This window comes from Megachile rotundata, chromosome 5, assembly GCF_050947335.1.
Source record: "Megachile rotundata isolate GNS110a chromosome 5, iyMegRotu1, whole genome shotgun sequence".
Classification (NCBI taxonomy): Eukaryota; Metazoa; Arthropoda; class Insecta; order Hymenoptera; family Megachilidae; genus Megachile; species Megachile rotundata.
Window position 1 is genome coordinate 8,078,112 of NC_134987.1, and position 17,959 is coordinate 8,096,070.

Genomic DNA, 17,959 nt, shown 5'->3' on the forward strand with positions numbered 1-17,959 from the left:
ATAATAAAATAAGCGCGCAGTTGAAAAAGAAGTTGGAAGTAAAAATTGCAGAACGTTGAATCGGTCGAGGAAGCGTGTTGAGGTGTTCACAGGGTCGGTCGACAAACGAAACGAGGCGTCGTTTCAGCGATCGTTGAAGCTGGCATCGGTGCGCAAATCGCGAAAGACGAAGCTGCCAGATGCGATTCGACGACGGATTCAAGCGGGTATCGTGCCTTCTAGCAAAGGCGAGGAGGAACATGGAAAAGAGGAAGCGTGGCAGCGAGAAGCCGTGAGAGGAAGGACGCGGAGGAAGGTGGTACCGGCTCACGGATGGTTGCTTCACACCCGTCAACTTCCGCGGATCCAGCAGAGCGGCAGAATGCAAGACGCCGACACCCTTTGAATAATGAAGCCCTCGGCTTCTATGCCTGTCTGACTTCTCCTCGTGAACGCTCCTTCTCTTTGCCTTGTCTTGCTTTTACCTTGCCTTCACCTGCCTTCGCTTCGCCTCCTTCTTGCCTCGTCTTACGCGCCGACAGAGAGATCTACGAATTTCTAGAGACGCTTTCCGGCTATACGCCAGACAAGATGCGAGGAACCGCGTCCGTCTCTCGAGTCTCTGGCGTCAAATTTTAATTGCGTTACGACGATCTGCACCGTCACCGAATCTTCTCCTTCCGTTTAAATGTCGCCAGTCTACGCGTAAACGCGTATCGGTGACATGCACCGCGCACATTCTCCAACAGAATCAGCTCTCTCAGCCGTTGCTGAAATCGTGGACCGTCCTTTTAAGGGTCTGTTTCTCTTCAAAGGGCGTCAAGTATCGTTTGCAAGCTTAGGACGGTTTTAATCCTGGTCGTATATGTCTTAGGTACCTTTGATCTTGGGTATATTTTTAAAATCTTGGTATCTAAATTTGTAGGTTGTAGAATTTTAGAATCACATACACGTTAGCATTCTTGCTTGATTTTTTATAGAGATGAGGCTTTTGAACTTTCCACCGTTCGATATGGTTGTCCCTTTTGATCAATTCGGAGCACCAAAAGCTTTGCAATCTTTAGACCGTAATTATTAAACAATAGAGAAAATAAGAGAGTACAATGCAGCCAATCGCGACAGACAATGCAGTTCATCAAGAACGAGCTTTTAGGAAAAAAATATACCGGGATTTACGTGCCGGCAGGTATACAAACGAAGGTCCCGCGACATGGAAACGGAAACCGACGAGGATTTATTGCAGTTTCCGGCCGGTGGTTCCCTGGACGCGTCCAGCGGATCGTTATCGAGCGTGTCTCTGTCCGACAAGAGCATGTCGACGGACAACGTCGAGGAATACTTCGGGGATGTGCCGTTCGCAGGTAAACAGCAACGCACGCTTGGCTGCACCGCATGACGCTTCTTTCTGCCCACGTGTACATGCATAATCGTTGTGTTACGTCTTTGTTTCTTCTTATTTTCGTCGTGTGCCTGACGGCGACGATCGTTTATCCCCGGGGGAACGGATTAACGTTGGTTTATATCATTCGCGCGGACACGAAATAATTACGAGACGATTTCGTTCAGGCAATTAAAGTAACATTTTATGTTCATCGGACATATGTTAAATATCACGAGGTACGAGAGACAAAAGGTCACATATTTGATACAATCTAATAAGTACATATGAGTATCCGAAAATCTTAATTATTTTCGGAATGGATGTTGTCGAAAATCATCAAATATGAATGTACTTATTCTTTGGATTTATCTAGAAGTTGGTTAAAATCAATAAGTCCATAACTGTGACCTCGGTAGATCATTTTCGAACGATCTAATCTACGTAACTTTATTATCAAATAAAAATAATAAGAACCGTAGTAAATTTTTAAGAACAGTATTGAACACTGTTTAGCACACGAGCACCACAATAATGATAAAAGTACAATTGGCGTTGTTATTTTACTAACAACCTGACATGATATTACAAAATGAAATATATGGGTCACGACCCATAACTTTGCCTGAACATAACCGTTCCGTACTTATTAAAAAATAACATGAATATCCGAAGAATGAAAGTCATCATTCTTTCTAACACCTTATCGAAATGTATACAGGAAATCGTTTCGGATTCGAAAGCAAACTGAGGTTGAATGTGCATGATTTTTTGTACATAACGTACAATGTAACGCGTCGATAAGGTGTTATTTATGGGTGCTGTCACGCACAGATCGTAGTCTACGAATGAGACCCCATGGGTGCCCCACTAATGCCGTTTGCGTTAGGGAGATGCGTAAAAGGCCCCATTCGCGACGAATGTTGCTAATAAAAAAAAAATTGTCGTTCAATGGCGACAGCTTCCTTCTGCGAATCATTGTTTTTATTTTTATTATGTACTTATGCTCCTGTGGGAACTATGGCAACAGGAATGAGCTGATTTTTGCGACGGTCGGACACTTTTTGAAAAGCGTTCAAAATTTTCTCCTTCGGTTTCCCGCCATTTAATTAGCATAAATGGGTTTTCGCAGTACTCCATATATTTTAATTTCATATCTCACAAAATTCTATTTTATCGAAATTTATTTAGTTTTGAATTAAAGCACGTACAGTGTTGCGTGCGCGTAACATCGAACGCGAAAGGGTTAAAAGGAATAAAAAGAAGTAAATCCGGAGAAAAGCGGATACCCGATTCACGAGTATCCTATTCATTTTTCCGTCGAGGACGAAACGCGTGGAACGAAGAAAACCGCCTCGTCGACACGTTGATGATAAAATCCGTCGACGTCGGATTTCAATCTTTGCGCACGCGAAACGAAAGACGTGCGGTGCAAGCGGAATCCTGTTTGCGGAAAGAACTAACGATCGCCGCTCGTTACACCGTTCTGTTCCATGTTAAACACCGTTTATCGCCGACGTGGTCGCACGCGCTATTTTCGCGGATCGAAATAACACCGGAAGCTGTCGTCTTTTAGATCGCCATACGCTCCATAGGGGTGAAATCGGCGCAGTCGGTAGCATAGAGCTAGATACTTTGCCAATATATTAAGATTAGAGTTCGAATGGTTCCTTAGGTTATTGATAACCTATACAGAGTGGGTTTGAAGATGGCTTTCGTAGAGTAAGCAAAATGGAGGAAAAATATTTGACGATTAAAAACATTTGGTGGATGGAATTTTATTTGCAATCTTGTTAGCATTTTATTACTTTCAGCAGAGTATTAATATTTCAATGAGCAAATGTCTAATAACTGAAACTTTAGTACTTAATTTTTTATGTATTTTATTACACAGTATTGAAAATGGGTTTCTATAAAGATGGCAAAAGTCTCACAAGTTGAAATAATATTAGAAGTTTTATTGTACCTTCTACACTTATGTCTAGTTAGCACTAATGGCAAGGATCTTAGAAAGGCCAGGAGCCTTGAGAAATCTAGAAGTCCTAAGGAATCTCGATTCTAGGTAATTTATCAACTGCAAAATAAATAACATTGCACGACAGATATTTCTTTTTCAACAAACTCGTTTTTACACTTTTAAAAATTATAATATTTTTTTCTCCATTTTACTTCCATTATGGAGATCATCTTGGTCAGATGTACTCTGTATAGTTAACTGTGATGTACATATCATACGTATACAGGCTGTTGGAGGAAACAATTGAAAATTAAGTAATGTATGAGGTTAAACAAAATGTAGTATGTTGTTGTTATAATATCATAAAACTTTGTCAGAACTATTATCAGAACTACTTTGTCAGAAGAGAATATGATTTTCTAACTATTTTATAATATTCTGGATTTATTTTCATGTGTTATATTTTACATAATACTTCCATGATATATTTTTTATTTGTACAAGGTTCATTTTATCTAAGTAATGTTATGTGTATAATATAAAATATTTTGTTAAAATTTGTTCATACATGAAAATGATCAATATTTACCTAAAAAAAAAAAACAATAAAAAATTAACTGTTTGAATGATACATATTTTAGAATTAGAAGAAAACGAACTCATCTCTAATGTTACTAGACAATATTAAACATGTAATTCTATTTAAACTTCCAGTTTAATTTTCAGCTTCAAACTCCAAAAAATCAAAGGTAACAATTACCCCTTTTTTACTTTTTTGAAAAGCTTCTCCCTCTATCAACACCCTGTATACGTACCCCGTGCGTATAACTGCATAAAAGTTAATCGAAGATTATATCAAATGTTTTATCGATTGTTTATTTTCTTTTTGAATAGAGTATACGCTATATTTTCTACACGATTACCAGCTATATCGGTGATTTCGTTGTGTAAATACACTGTCCCACTTAAACGAGTCTCGATGTACTGTAAGATATAATTTTTAACCGTTCAAGTATAAACGTTCGTTATATCGTATATATTCTTTACGTAGTTTGTCGATATTTCCCTCTAATTATGTATCATGTATCTTGAAAGATGTAAAACTAGTGTCGAGTGTACAATAACGGTCAAGATATTGTATAGTAAATGATCCTGAAGAGGTTATTCGAGAATAGTTCTAGCTTATCGTCGTTGTAGATCGCAAAGAAAGCTATACCTGAGCGAAAGTATTCGACGAATGGTTATTGTAACAGTGAGTGCAATTTATTGCTTTTATCAGAAAATCGTGGATAGATTTCTTTCTTTTAACATTCGCTACTTCATATAATACTTTCGAGTATTATTCAAGTATTATATACATTCTCAACAGTATTTATAATCTTTAATTACCTGTACTTTATGGTGCAATTTTACTTTCTAAGTCCATATTTTTGATCAACATTCAGAATTTAATTTAATAAACACGTATATTATAGAGATGTTAGATATAAAACATAATTTTACCACGTTTGAATTTTCAACGATTCGACTGCAGATAATACATGTTGCAGTATTTTTGGTTAAGAATATCCACGATATTTTAGATTAAGCACTTAGTAGATTAAGCATTTTGATTTGTTACGTTCTCCATTCCTCCCCGATGTATACATAGTTTATTTTGTGATTGATTTTTATATTTTATTTTATGTTAAACGCTTCGTCTGGTTATTGTAATCGCTCGACGAGCCATACGTATTAAAAGAGTATATATAGTTAGTTAGATGGTACAGTTAGACGTTAAAAGTTAACTGCGATTATATCGTATGCGTTATATATCGTTGGTGTGCTAATAAACGTTATTTGCTGCTATGTATGCGATGTCTTGAATTATTTTGTCGCTTTCGTTCGTCCAAGCTTTCTTTCTCCTTTAAAAAGACATTTTCTGTATATTTTTTTATTTATTTGCGTCGATAAACTCGCTTTTCCGATTCGCCACAGTTTTTATCGCGGAAATACTCCGTTCTTAACGTTAATTAGATCTTGCTATTGTTCCGCGAAACAGCGTCGCAATTAAACATTCCGTTTGAGAACTTTCCGAAGATAATTGTTGTTCTCTTTGACGAAAAGGAAAGGCGAAATTTCCCAATTATCTCCTGATTTCGAGAGACGAATAGCGACTAGTTTTGTCTGCAAATTTCCACACTTGTGTAACGAATTTTTGCAGTATGTTTCTGTAAGATATTGTTAATACGCGTTTGAGTGAAATTGCATGCGAGTGACGCAAACTGTCGACCAGTTTACTGCGGTATCCTTGATTTTTTTATCCACGTACCGTTAAGAATAGTTCTCTAAACAAAAAGAAAATGGATTAACGCGATCATCGGCCGATCACGATTAACTGCATTTCTCGAACGCACGGTAAGTTATCATTTGTATATATATACACGATTATTTCATTTTGATTACATTGCAAACGCTTCGATTTCTCATGTTCACACTCACACCTTTCGTTGTCATTGTATATATCCTGTACATACTGCAACAAATTCACTTCGAGATCACCTCGATTGCAAAGATTAATGCTAACGAGTTTGGGAACGTTGGATCCGTGCAGCAAAATGGTTTATCGGCTGCACTTGTCTGCATGCATGCCCGTTAATGCAGTTTTTATCACCGATTCTGTAATATGCGACGATAATTGTTGCATCCGGCGCGCAATTTTGGATTATCTATATCGTTTTCCGTCACACTCAAGTGCGAATGAAGTACTTTCATATAATACACATTTAAAAATATTTAATTTATTCATTGTGATTTATTCATTACAGTCATTGTGTATATTTAACACTTTTCACTATGTCGATTGAATATGTATATCATTTATACATATTGTGTTTATACATCATTTATACTTACTACGTGTAGGACAAACAAAAATGTATTTGTCACATACTACACCCTATTGCAATACATTTTATTGAGGACCCTTTTCTTGTGCAAAAGGTTATAAGTAAGTTAGGTCTCATTCGTAATCAATTAAATGGGTGAAAATTATGAAATTGAAGGACAAGAAAAATTTTTGCAAAAGCATTTTTGAAGTGTAATATAAATTTTGTACGATGGGAAATGATTGTACAAAATGGTACAAAATAGTGCAAGCTGAAACAGAATAATACAAAATGATACGAAGCAAGACAAAATAGTATGAAATAGTACAAAATGTTACAAAATAGCAACAGATAGTACAAGCTGGTCTAAAATAGTACAAAATGGAACAAAATAATATAAAAAAGTCTAAAATAATACTAAGTAGTCAGCACCAATAAAAAACACAATAAAAGCTTGCTACAAATATTAATAGCCATTGATATCACTTTTAAGTACAAAATGGTACAAGCTGGTACAAAATAGTACAAAATAGAACAAAATAGTCCAAAATAGCTCAAAATAATACAAACTAGTCAGAACTAATAAAAAAAAATAATAAAAGCTTGCTAAAAATATTAATAGCCATTTATATCACTTTTTAGTACAAAATAGTACAAGCTGGTACAAAATAGTACAAGATAGAACAAAATAGTCCAAGATAGCTCAAAATAATACAAACTAGTCAGAACCAATAAAAAAACATAATAAAAGCTTGCTAAAAATATTAATAGCCATTTATATCACCTTTTAGTACAAAATAGTACAAGCTGGTACAAAATAGTACAAGATAGAACAAAATAGTCCAAAATAGCTCAAAATAATACAAACTAGTCAGAACCAATAAAAAAACATAATAAAAGCTTGCTAAAAATATTAATAGCCATTTATATCACCTTTTAGTACAAAATAGTACAAGCTGGTAAAAAATAGTACAAAATAGAACAAAATAGTCCAAAATAGCTCAAAATAATACAAACTAGTCAGAACTAATAAAAAAAAAATAATAAACGCTTGCTAAAAATATTAATAGTCATTGATATCACTTTTTAGTACAAAATAGTACAAGCTGGTACAAAATAGAACAAAATAGAACAAAATAGTCCAAAATTATACAAACTAGTCAGAACCAATAAAAAAATATAATAAAAGCTTGCTAAAAATATTAATAACCATTGATATCACTTTTAAATACCAAATAGTACAAGCTAATATTAATAATATGAAACAGAACAAAATAGCCCAAAATAACCCAAAATAATAAAAAGTAAAACAAATTAACACAAAACAACCCGAATACAAAATAGTATGAACCCCTAAAAATAACAAAATCCCGCTAAAAATGTAAATAACCATCGTTATTTTTTCGAAAGATAATTTCAATTACAGTTATTAGAATCAACGATGCATTTTTAGGTTGTGTAGTCCGTGAACGACGAGTACACAACGCGGATGGAAATAATTAAGCGGCTAATAATATAAAAGGACGCGTGTCGTTGGTTGAATCTCACCTTGCTCCACTTTTCACTCGCTCGGAAAGCCAGCCGTGCAATTATTGCAGCATTGTGCTAGCGAGCGTGAACCCGCGGAACCGCGTTACGCAACTACGGAAGAGATCTGTTGAAACGTTCCGACGATTTCTTCCTTTTACATCGATACAACGTTTCGATGTAAGCTCTTTCAACACTCGCAATTTTAACGTGTTCATTGATCTCTTGTTTATCTGGGACGTGGAAATTTTTCATTGATAGCGGTCGATATTTGTGTTTATGTGATATTGCATTTTTTTATTTATTGTGTCGTGTAAATAGATGTATAGGTTTGTGTTATAGGGTTGTAGATGTGGTAACCATTCATGGTTGTAGATGTGGGGAAATTTGGGAGAGTGGAGCACTGCGAAATAGTGCGAGGTGAAGGGTGCAATAAGGGGAGGAGGTTCTACGTTATATTGCATCGCGTTGTATGGGAGCAGTTGTACTAATGGGGTTGTAATGGGGGTTTAGAATTTGAGAACTGGGGAATTTTGGGATTCGGACTTTGAGAATTGGGGAGTGTAGAAATTTGGAAATTTTGGAATTCGGAAATTTGGGAAATCGGGGAATTTAGGAATTTGGAAATTTTGGAATTCGGAAATTTGGGAAATCGGGGAATTTTGGAATTCGGAATTTTCGGAATTGGTGAATTTTTGAATTCGGAAATTTGGGAATTGGGGAATTTTGGAATTCGGAGCTCTGAGAATTGGCGAGTGTAGAAATTTGGAAATTTTGGTATTCGGAAATTTGGGAATTGGTGAATTTTGGAATTCGGAGCTTTGAGAATTGGGGAGTGTGGAAATTTGGAAATTTGAGAATTCGGAAATTTGGGAATTGGTGAATTTTGGAATTCGGAGCTTTGAAAATTGGGGAGTGTGGAAATTTGGAAATTTTGGAATTCGGAAATTTGGGAATTGGTGAATTTTGGAATTCGGAGCTTTGAGAATTGGGGAGTGTGGAAATTTGGAAATTTGAGAATTCGGAAATTTGGGAATTGGTGAATTTTGGAATTCGGAGCTTTGAAAATTGGGGAGTGTGGAAATTTGGAAATTTTGGAATTCGGAAATTTGGGAATTGGTGAATTTTGGAATTCGGAGCTTTGAGAATTGGGGAGTGTGGAAATTTGGAAATTTGAGAATTCGGAAATTTGGGAATTGGTGAATTTTGGAATTCGGAGCTTTGAAAATTGAGGAGTGTGGAAATTTGGAAATTTTGGAATTCGGAAATTTGGGAATTGGTGAATTTTGGAATTCGGAGCTTTGAGAATTGGGGAGTGTGGAAATTTGGAAATTTGAGAATTCGGAAATTTGGGAATTGGTGAATTTTGGAATTCGGAGCTTTGAGAATTGGGAAGTGTGGAAATTTGGAAATTTTAGAATTCGGAGCTTTGAGAATTGGGGAATGTAGAAATTTGGAAATTTGAAAATTAGGGAATTTTGGAATTCGGAAATTTGAGAATTAGGAAAATTTGGAATTCGGAGCTTTCAGAATTTGAGAATTTTGGAATTCAGAAACTTGAAAATTAGAGAACTTTGGAATTCGAAATTTCGAGAATTGGGGAATGTAAAAATTTGTAAATTTGAGAATTAGGAAATTTTGAAATTTAAAAATTTGAAAGTTCCACGTGTACTGTACACAACACTACCGGTTTTGTGCATCAGCGTGATATCTGTGCGGATAACAGCGCGTCTCGTTAAATCAACAGTGTTATCGAGTTGGTCGTAAGTTACGCTCGTTTTTACTGATAAACGAGCATCTACGCTCTGGAAAGCCTTGCTTGCTTGTCGTAGGTTGTGAATTTTCGATAATACGACCCGCCACCTTTATCTGAGCTGCCTCACAGAATCTCTAGAGAATTTTCGTTGTTCTGTTCGAACTTCCAATCTTGTGAAAACGAGCGGTGGATAGGGAACATCTTTATGAGAATTGTCAATGTCGTAACGAGCTTCAAAATCTGATAAAAATTTATTCGTAATCTTTGGATATATAAAAATTAAATATAGAATTTAACGTAAAGGTTATCGATTTAAATAGTTTATCGACTTTGAAGCTGATAGTGGATGAAATTAAAAATTGACAAAATTGTTAATTTGAAGCTAACAGTAAATTAAATTGTTAAGTGTGGAAATATAAAATTTGCTCGTTTAGCTTCGACCATGACGAATAATTTGATATTTTCGAATTTGGAGATTTGAGAATTGAAGAATTTTGGAATTCGGAAATTTGAGAATTGGGGAATTTTGAAATTCGGAAATTTGGGAATTGGGGAATTGGGGAATTGGGGAATTTTGGAATTTGGAAATTTGAGAATTAGTGAATTTTGGAATTCGGAGCTTTGAGAATTAGGAAAATTTGGCATTTGGAAATTTGAGAATTAGGAAAATTTGGAATTCGGAGCTTTGAGAATTGGGGAATTTTGGAATTCGGAAATTTGAGAATTAGGAAAATTTGGAATTCGGAAATTTGAGAATTAAGGAAATTTGGAATTCAGAAATTTGAAAATTAGGGAATTTTGGAATTCGAAATATTGAGAATTGGGGAATGTTGAAATTTGGAAATTTTGGAATTCGGTACTTTGAGAATTGGGGAATGTAGAAATTTGGAAATTTTGGAATTCGAATATTTCAGAATTGGGGAATGTAGAAATTTGGAAATTTTGGAATTCGAATATTTCAGAATTGGGGAATGTAAAAATATAGAAATTTGAGAATTACGAATATGAATTGCTGTCAAAGTATCACACTAACAATACTTACTAAACAACATCATTTCTCTCTAAACAACTGCTAATTAATTAGCAGCCGCACAGTGTAATTTAAAATTAAAATGTTCCACATACTCCAAATTGAATATAGCAGACACACGTTTCAGAATAAGACTGTCACAGTAGAAAGCAAACCGTACAAGCAGGGAGCAGCATAGTGTTTCGTCTGACAAATGATACGCTGTATCTTATCACTGTTTATCTGTTCGAGCGCTCGACGATCTCTCCATCTTCAAATAAATCAGAATTCAGTCTCCGTTTCATCATCTGGAAAAAACCAGCCAGGAAGTAATTCTTCCTGTGCAGTCTTAGATTTCTTGAAATTGTTTTCGTGACCGAAGAGAATTTCATTAGATTCGTCAGGGCTCCTCGAATATTTCAAGTAAGAAGTCTATCATAATCACAGTTTCTAGTATTACTATGTCTGCGAGTTGCACTGAAATTTAATAATAAATTCAATGCAAAATATTTTTTAATTAAATACTCTGATATTTTTAAAAAATTCCAGTGTTAACAATTTCATTCATGAAAATTTCAATTATGAAATTCAGAATGTAGTTGAAATCCGAGTGCAATGAAATTATGTTTAATCAGATTGAATTATTTTGTTAATGAAAAAGTATAACTTTTGACTGATTTATTTATAAGTAACTGTGCTGTTAATATATAACTAAAGATTTATAATTGTACGTAAAGTTACACAATGTTTCCATATTTGATCATTTGCTTACCCCGATTTAAATTTATATTCTTGGTCAGACTAAATTACCATTGACGTTTACAAAGTGCTAAGAATTCAGCTTTCGAAGGGGCATATATCTGAGTCCACTTAGTGGAAACAAAATAACTTCGGTCCAATGATGCTAAATTTAGACTCTGAAGTCCACTGTGTATTATCTGTTAAGCAACCTGGTGATTCATATCAAACAGGCATCGACAATGCTTTCGAAATCGGGGGTTGATCCGAAAGACACTCGCAATTTCTGTCATAAATTTTATGATAGCGGGTTCAATAATCAGGTTCATACAAAATATTATTGTGCTAACAAATTTTTAATAGCACTAGTTATTCTTGTACTGTAAGATTAGTTACAATAGTAGTCATTCATGTACTACAAAATTTGTTAATAACAATAGTTGTTGACGTACTAAAAAATTGCTAATAGATATAATTATTTATATATTCCAAGATTGTAATTATAATTATTTACTCATAGCTCCATACTTTACTGTCATCCATAAAAACAAAACAGTTATAGTATAAAGTTATAGTACAAATCATAGTTTAAATAATTTCATTAAAAAATAATTATTTAAGTATAGAAGCCTTGAAGCACTCAACCCCCAAAAAAATTGAAAAAACAAATTACAAAACGAAGAGTTCCATCAACTTTCAGGGTAAATTTCAAGATTAGATAACTGTCGAAGAACGATCATCCCTCTTTCCGTCGAAAACGAATCTCCGCAAACGACACGGTACGGGAAAAACGAGGAAAATATAATTCTTTTCATTGTACAATCAGAATTCCAGGTCGCATTTAGAAGCTCAAAGTTGCAAGTCAAAGGGAATCGCAATTTAACGTCGATTTCGAGCATGAATTTCCGCGTTCTTCCGTTCAAGAACAAAGAGGCGTGCACTTTCCGTCACGGTCATAAACGAGGCACAATGAGAAGTTAACCAGCCCCGCTGCAAATAAATTCCGGTTCCCTTTCGTTGTTCGACCGAGCTTATGTTTCTCTCTGAACACGACTGTTCGATGTACACGTTCTGTTGCTTCTCAGTCAATGTTCGACTTATGCTAACCCTTGTTAACACTAGCGTTTGTGATGACTTTATTTACTATTTTTGTTTTGGAGATTATTTTTGTAGATTTTGTTAAATTAGTCTTTTGTCAAGGATATAATAAATGCAGTACTCGTTATAGTGACTCATTTTCAAATTTGGGAATTTAGAAAATTTATACATGGTATGTTTGAGAGAATATTTTAAATGTAGAGATTGAGACCTAACATCTTCACAAACATTGACAATGAATGTCTATTTTTTTTTAGTTCAACAAGGGTTACATTTGAGTATATTATTAATGTTTTTGGTATTTGTTTATTTCAATCGCAACAGTTTAAAATAACTAAAATATAATTATATCAAGTATCTACATTTTTTTTCCTAACCTCAAAAAAAGTTTCCCTGAAGAGGTCTTAAAAAACTAATTCTTTCTACAGTATATCTACATTATCTTTACACTATGATACGAAATTAATAATGTTTAAACAACTACATTCTATACTTTTAAGTTTTCATGTTTGTCAGTAAGTTGACAAACGTGATCCACATTATCTTCCGCCATCTTACTGTACCACATGAAAGATAAAAAACATAAAATGAAAGATAAAAACCTCAAAATGGAGTACAAGATCTTCATACCCATCCAGATATTTTAAATTAAAAAAAAGAGACTAACATATTTTCATCTAAAATTCCGAGATCGAAGAGGTCGATTTCCGTTCCCAACTGGAGTTTTTTTAATTAACCGACAAACATCGTTACGAAATTAATTGTAAGCAGCCGCGATAATATCCCAGTGTTCCCAAGCGAGTTGTAATCGCGAGGCAGCCCACTTATCGCCTCAATTACAGGAATGCTCGAATTATCTATGAGCTGGTGTTTCGACGAACGCGAGAAAAAGTCGAGGGAAACGGTCGTTGAAAGAACATCGCGACAGTTTAACGTGACTCATGTTCCGTGGCTTATGCATTCCTCTTCGATGTCATAATCTCGTCGCTTCTTCCAGTCGCGGGAAAATGTTCGTTCTCGTTTTACGCGTGTTTGTTTCCTCCGTTCCGTTCCATTACTCTAGTCTCGATTTTATATAGAGAAAAACCCTATCTTTCTAGTTCACTCGCTGCAAGCGCAAGTTTTTGTTCGTTGAAAAGTGGAACGTGGAGTGACAGGTGACACGATATCTATTGCGACGATTAGAGTTTTATAGGATGACTGCCTTGGGGTCATTGCTGACCGGTATGTTTACACTTTTACTGTGGACTTCATACGGTTCTTACTAGGTTGTGAAAAATAAGGGAAATAATAAATAAATTTTACGAATTTTGTTGATTCGATATTGGAATAGAAATTGGGGGAAGAATGGGGGTGCGGAGGAATTTGGGATATTTGGAGAATTTTGGAGATTGGACTTGGGATGATTTAGGGTTTTGGTAAGGAAGGTATTTGGAAGGTTGAGGAGTTTAAGAAATTGGGAGGGTTTCGAGTATAAATTTTTGAAAATTGGAGATTGGGGATTTGGAGATTTGGAGAAATCGAAGTTTGAAGCTTCAGAGATTTGGGGAATTTGGGATTTGGAAATTTAGAGATTTGGAGAACTCGGGATTTGGAAATTTAGAGATTTGGGGAAGTCGAAGTTTGAAGCTTCAGAGATTTGGGGAATTAGGAATTTGGAAATTTAGAAATTTGGAGAACTCGGGGTTTGGAAATTTAGAGATTTGGGGAAGTCGAAGTTTGAAACTTCAGAGATTTGGGGAATTTGGGATTTGGAAATTTAGAGATTTGGAGAACTCGGGATTTGGAAATTTAGAGATTTGGAGAAGTTAAAGTTTGAAGCTTCAGAGATTTGGAAATTTAGAGACTTGAGGAGTTTGCAAGGTGTACATTTAGAGATTCGTGAATTTGAAATTATGTCATTTAGAGACTTGTACATCTTATGATCTGGCAAACATTACCTTTGAGGATTTAGAAGTTTAAAAAATTTGGGACTTGAAACCATGAAGATTGTGCCAATTTAAAATTTGAAAATACACACATATGTACAAATAAATATTCCAAACTATACCCTGCAGTAACACAATAAAATTTGCAAATCCTTCAACCCTCTTACATTCAAGTTCCTCTCCAGAGACATCGATGCCCGCAGCAATCTCAATTTCACAAAGTACCAATCGAGATCACGAAATAATCTGAAACAAAGCAAATAGATAATTCCTCGGCTTCACGCCCGCACTTATTTTTACGAACTGCTACAATTACTGGTTGTTGTTCACTTGCGTCTGTTGATCTTGAACGGAAGCAACGGAGCTTTCGTCGTGTTCACTCGCGCGCGTCTTGCATTTTAATGGATCACGTACCGTTTCCTTCGCTGCAGAATGGATTAGTCATGACCTCCAAGAAGTTTCCCAGAACACCAGACTAACGAACTTGCCGACAGCTCTGCAACGATTGTGACGTGTGCGAGGAGTCATACACTCTGTAGAATCTGTTTACCGCGTTGTCCGGCGTCACTCGATGAGTAGCACTGACCTGTTCGATCCATTAATATGATAATCAAAATTTAACTTTATTACAACTATGATATTTATTCGTGACGATATATATTTGAATTGATGATCAAATCTGGACACCACATTTTTAATTGCATACTTTTTTTACAACTTTTTGCTTTAAACGCTTGGCTAGCTATTTTGGTTAGATACTCTTCTTCTTCGTGAGATACGTTTTATTTCCATCATCTATTGGTTAGATTTCAATTTTTAATTTAGGTATAGTAATTTATTTATTTATCTTAATTTTTTTGTGGAGAAAGCAGCAAGGTTAAGTTTGTTCAGTAGCAGTCAATTTTGGTGTCTACTTCAAAGCTTCATATTTTTGTTTCTTCAGCAACAGACAATTTTTATGTCAACTTGATTTCTTCATTTTGTTGTTCATTCAACGGCAGACATTTTTAGTATCAACGTCAGGTCTTCATATTGTTGTTTGTTCAATAGCAAACAATTTTCATGTGAACTTGAATTCTTCATTTTATTGTTTGTTCAACAACAGACAATTTTAGTATCAACTTATTTCTTGATATAGCTGTTTGTTTAATAGCAGACATTTTCGGTGTTGGCTTGAATTCTTCATTTTATTGTTTGTTCAACAACAGACGATTTTAGTATCAACTTAATTTCTTCATGTAGCTGTCCGTTCAACAGCAGACATTTTTGGCGTTGACTTTAATTCTTCATTTTATTGTTTGTTCAACAACAGACGATTTTAGTATCAACTTATTTCTTGATATAAGTGTTTGTTTAATAGCAGATATTTTTGGAGTTGACTTGAATTCTTCATTTTATTGTTTATTCAATAACAGACATTTTTGGTATTAACTTTGAATCTTGATATAGCTGTCCGTTCAACAGCAGACATTTTCACTATTAACACGAAGTCTTCATATTGTCCGTTCAACAGCAGTCACTTTTGGTGTCAACCTGAACTCTTCATACTATTTGTTCTGCACAAGATACTTATACACAGCACGCAATTCGTGAACAAAAACGCGACTTTCAGGAAAGCGAGTCTTCTGCTCATTAACATCACAATGGTCGTGTCTGGTCAGTTGGAACGAACCTTCGCCATATGCAAGCGCGATCCACGTAAGCGTGGATTCATTGTCCTCTCCGCTGCCATTCAATTCTTCTTCAGGGTCGTTTGCGTGTTTTCAGGTACCTGAAACTTTCTTGCCTCCGAAACTTAAATGCAGCACATATTTTTTTCACATTAAAATTACATGGTAGAACTGTTCTTTATGAAAATATACACTTGAGTATCAACTGCTTCAATAGATAATTTTGGGACTTGACATGGATACATAGGGATTTAGGGATTTGGGTATTTCAGGAGTTGTAAATTTAGAAGTTTGGAGATGTAAGAAACAGACAAGCATTTTAAATTTTACGAAGTAGTTCAAGAATATAATTTTTGATATAAAGAATCAATTTTTAATATGAAGAATCAAGTTTTGATATTCAGTTTGCAACTGAAGAATTTCAACGTTGATATTAGAACTTTGTGAACTTGAAAATGCAACCTCTTCATTTAGATATTAACAAATTGTACCTACTGTTCGATCATCTAAAATTTGTCTCTTCATCGACTCAACTCCTCAAAAGTCTAAAAATGTCAAAATTTATCAATCGTACAATCGAAGTACAAAAACGTGAATGCAAATAAGAAAGCCTAAAGGAGAAGCAGGTTGAAGACCGTCCTCACAAATGTTCTAAATAGTTCTCTCTATCCCAGCCTAGAAGGGAACATAATTCGGTCTGGGGTCCCAGCAAGCTAGTCCCATCTCTGGGGTCATCTTTCCGTGCTCGCAACATGCTGGTCGTATACGAGTCGGGCGACTTTCTACGTCTCTCTGTTCCTCTTTTCCTCCGGTTTGTTGGCCTCTTTCGTTCTCATTGTCCGATGGTAGTGCGGGTGGCGAGGACCGGGTTCCGTCCTCCTCTCCCTCGGTGTCTGTTCCTCCTACTCCTCTTACATTGCCACCACCACCACCAACTAACTCCTCGTGGACCTAACTCGTTCGAATTAGTCGTCTCGTTAAGCAGCCTCGTGGCACGTCGACGAACGAGTCCATCGCGTTACTCGGATGACCGCGTAAGCTCGCCAGGCGTTTACCCAACGATAAGAACCTAACGCACGCGGGTCAAACGCTCGTTGACTGCCCGATCGGTTACTTGTGTTACTTTCTTTCGATCTCGTAGACCCACGACGAGAATCCACGTTTGAAATTCTACCCGAGATTCCTTGCTTTATCGAAGCCTTCGGACCGGTTCCACGCTCCTGCCACGCTCTCCTTCAATTACGATCCTCGGGTCGAATTCGAGTTGCGAGGTCGATAAAAGGTTACGAAAGTATTCGAGTGTCGGGTTATTTTGTGCTGGACGTGCATCTTGATTCGATCTTTGTGCTTCCAGCGTTCAGAAGGTGTTCAAACGCTGATACTTCAATATAGTCAAATTAATATTATTGATGCGAAGGTAATAATCGATGTACCAACTCTTCACAGCTTACGTCAAATTTTTACTCAAGTTTTTCGAATTGAAATGTTGAGTTTGTAACGCAAAGGCGATCAAAATATGCTACCGAGGCATATGTGATAGGTCTGGTAGCTCTTATGATGTCATACATGTGTACGCGGTAGCGTTGATATCATGTCACATGAAATCAGAGAATTGTACATTATACGTTTAGGAATTGTGAGGTATAGTCGAATAGAATCTACGTCGTTTGAGTCGACCACAAAATGACTAACTCCACAATTGAAATTTTTGTAATATTTGTAACATTTTGTTGTACTTGAATTTTATTACTGGTAAAATACTTGAAAGTACTTTTGTTTTATGGAGGTTAATTTGGAAAATGAATGGTTCGTGTGTTACAAATGATAGCACGCAATTTCACGTGACTTAATAACGTGTTATTACGTTAATCATTTCTTATTCTGATTATTATCATCCTTTTTCAGTAATTTTATGGATGAGTTGAGTCAGCAGTTTTTAAATGAACCGAGTTAATTAGTATCGGTATGTGATTCTTCAATATGTATTAGAAAGAAGAACGTACAGATTCCAAAACACATTAGATTGAAAGAATAGAATGCAACGAATAAACA

General features: G+C 35.6%; 1 protein-coding gene across 4 annotated transcripts in view; it reads left to right on the top strand.

Annotated features, from left to right (window-relative positions):
• Window positions 1–17,959, top strand: part of LOC100883294 (ankyrin repeat and SAM domain-containing protein 1A) — a 69,373-nt gene that overhangs the window by 28,359 nt on the left and 23,055 nt on the right. For all 4 annotated transcript variants that reach the window (XM_012290314.2, XM_012290316.2, XM_012290317.2 and 1 more), the window contains one exon: window positions 1,166–1,340. In XM_012290314.2, the coding sequence (XP_012145704.1) occupies window positions 1,166–1,340 (175 nt within the window). The remainder of the gene's footprint in view (window positions 1–1,165; window positions 1,341–17,959) is intronic.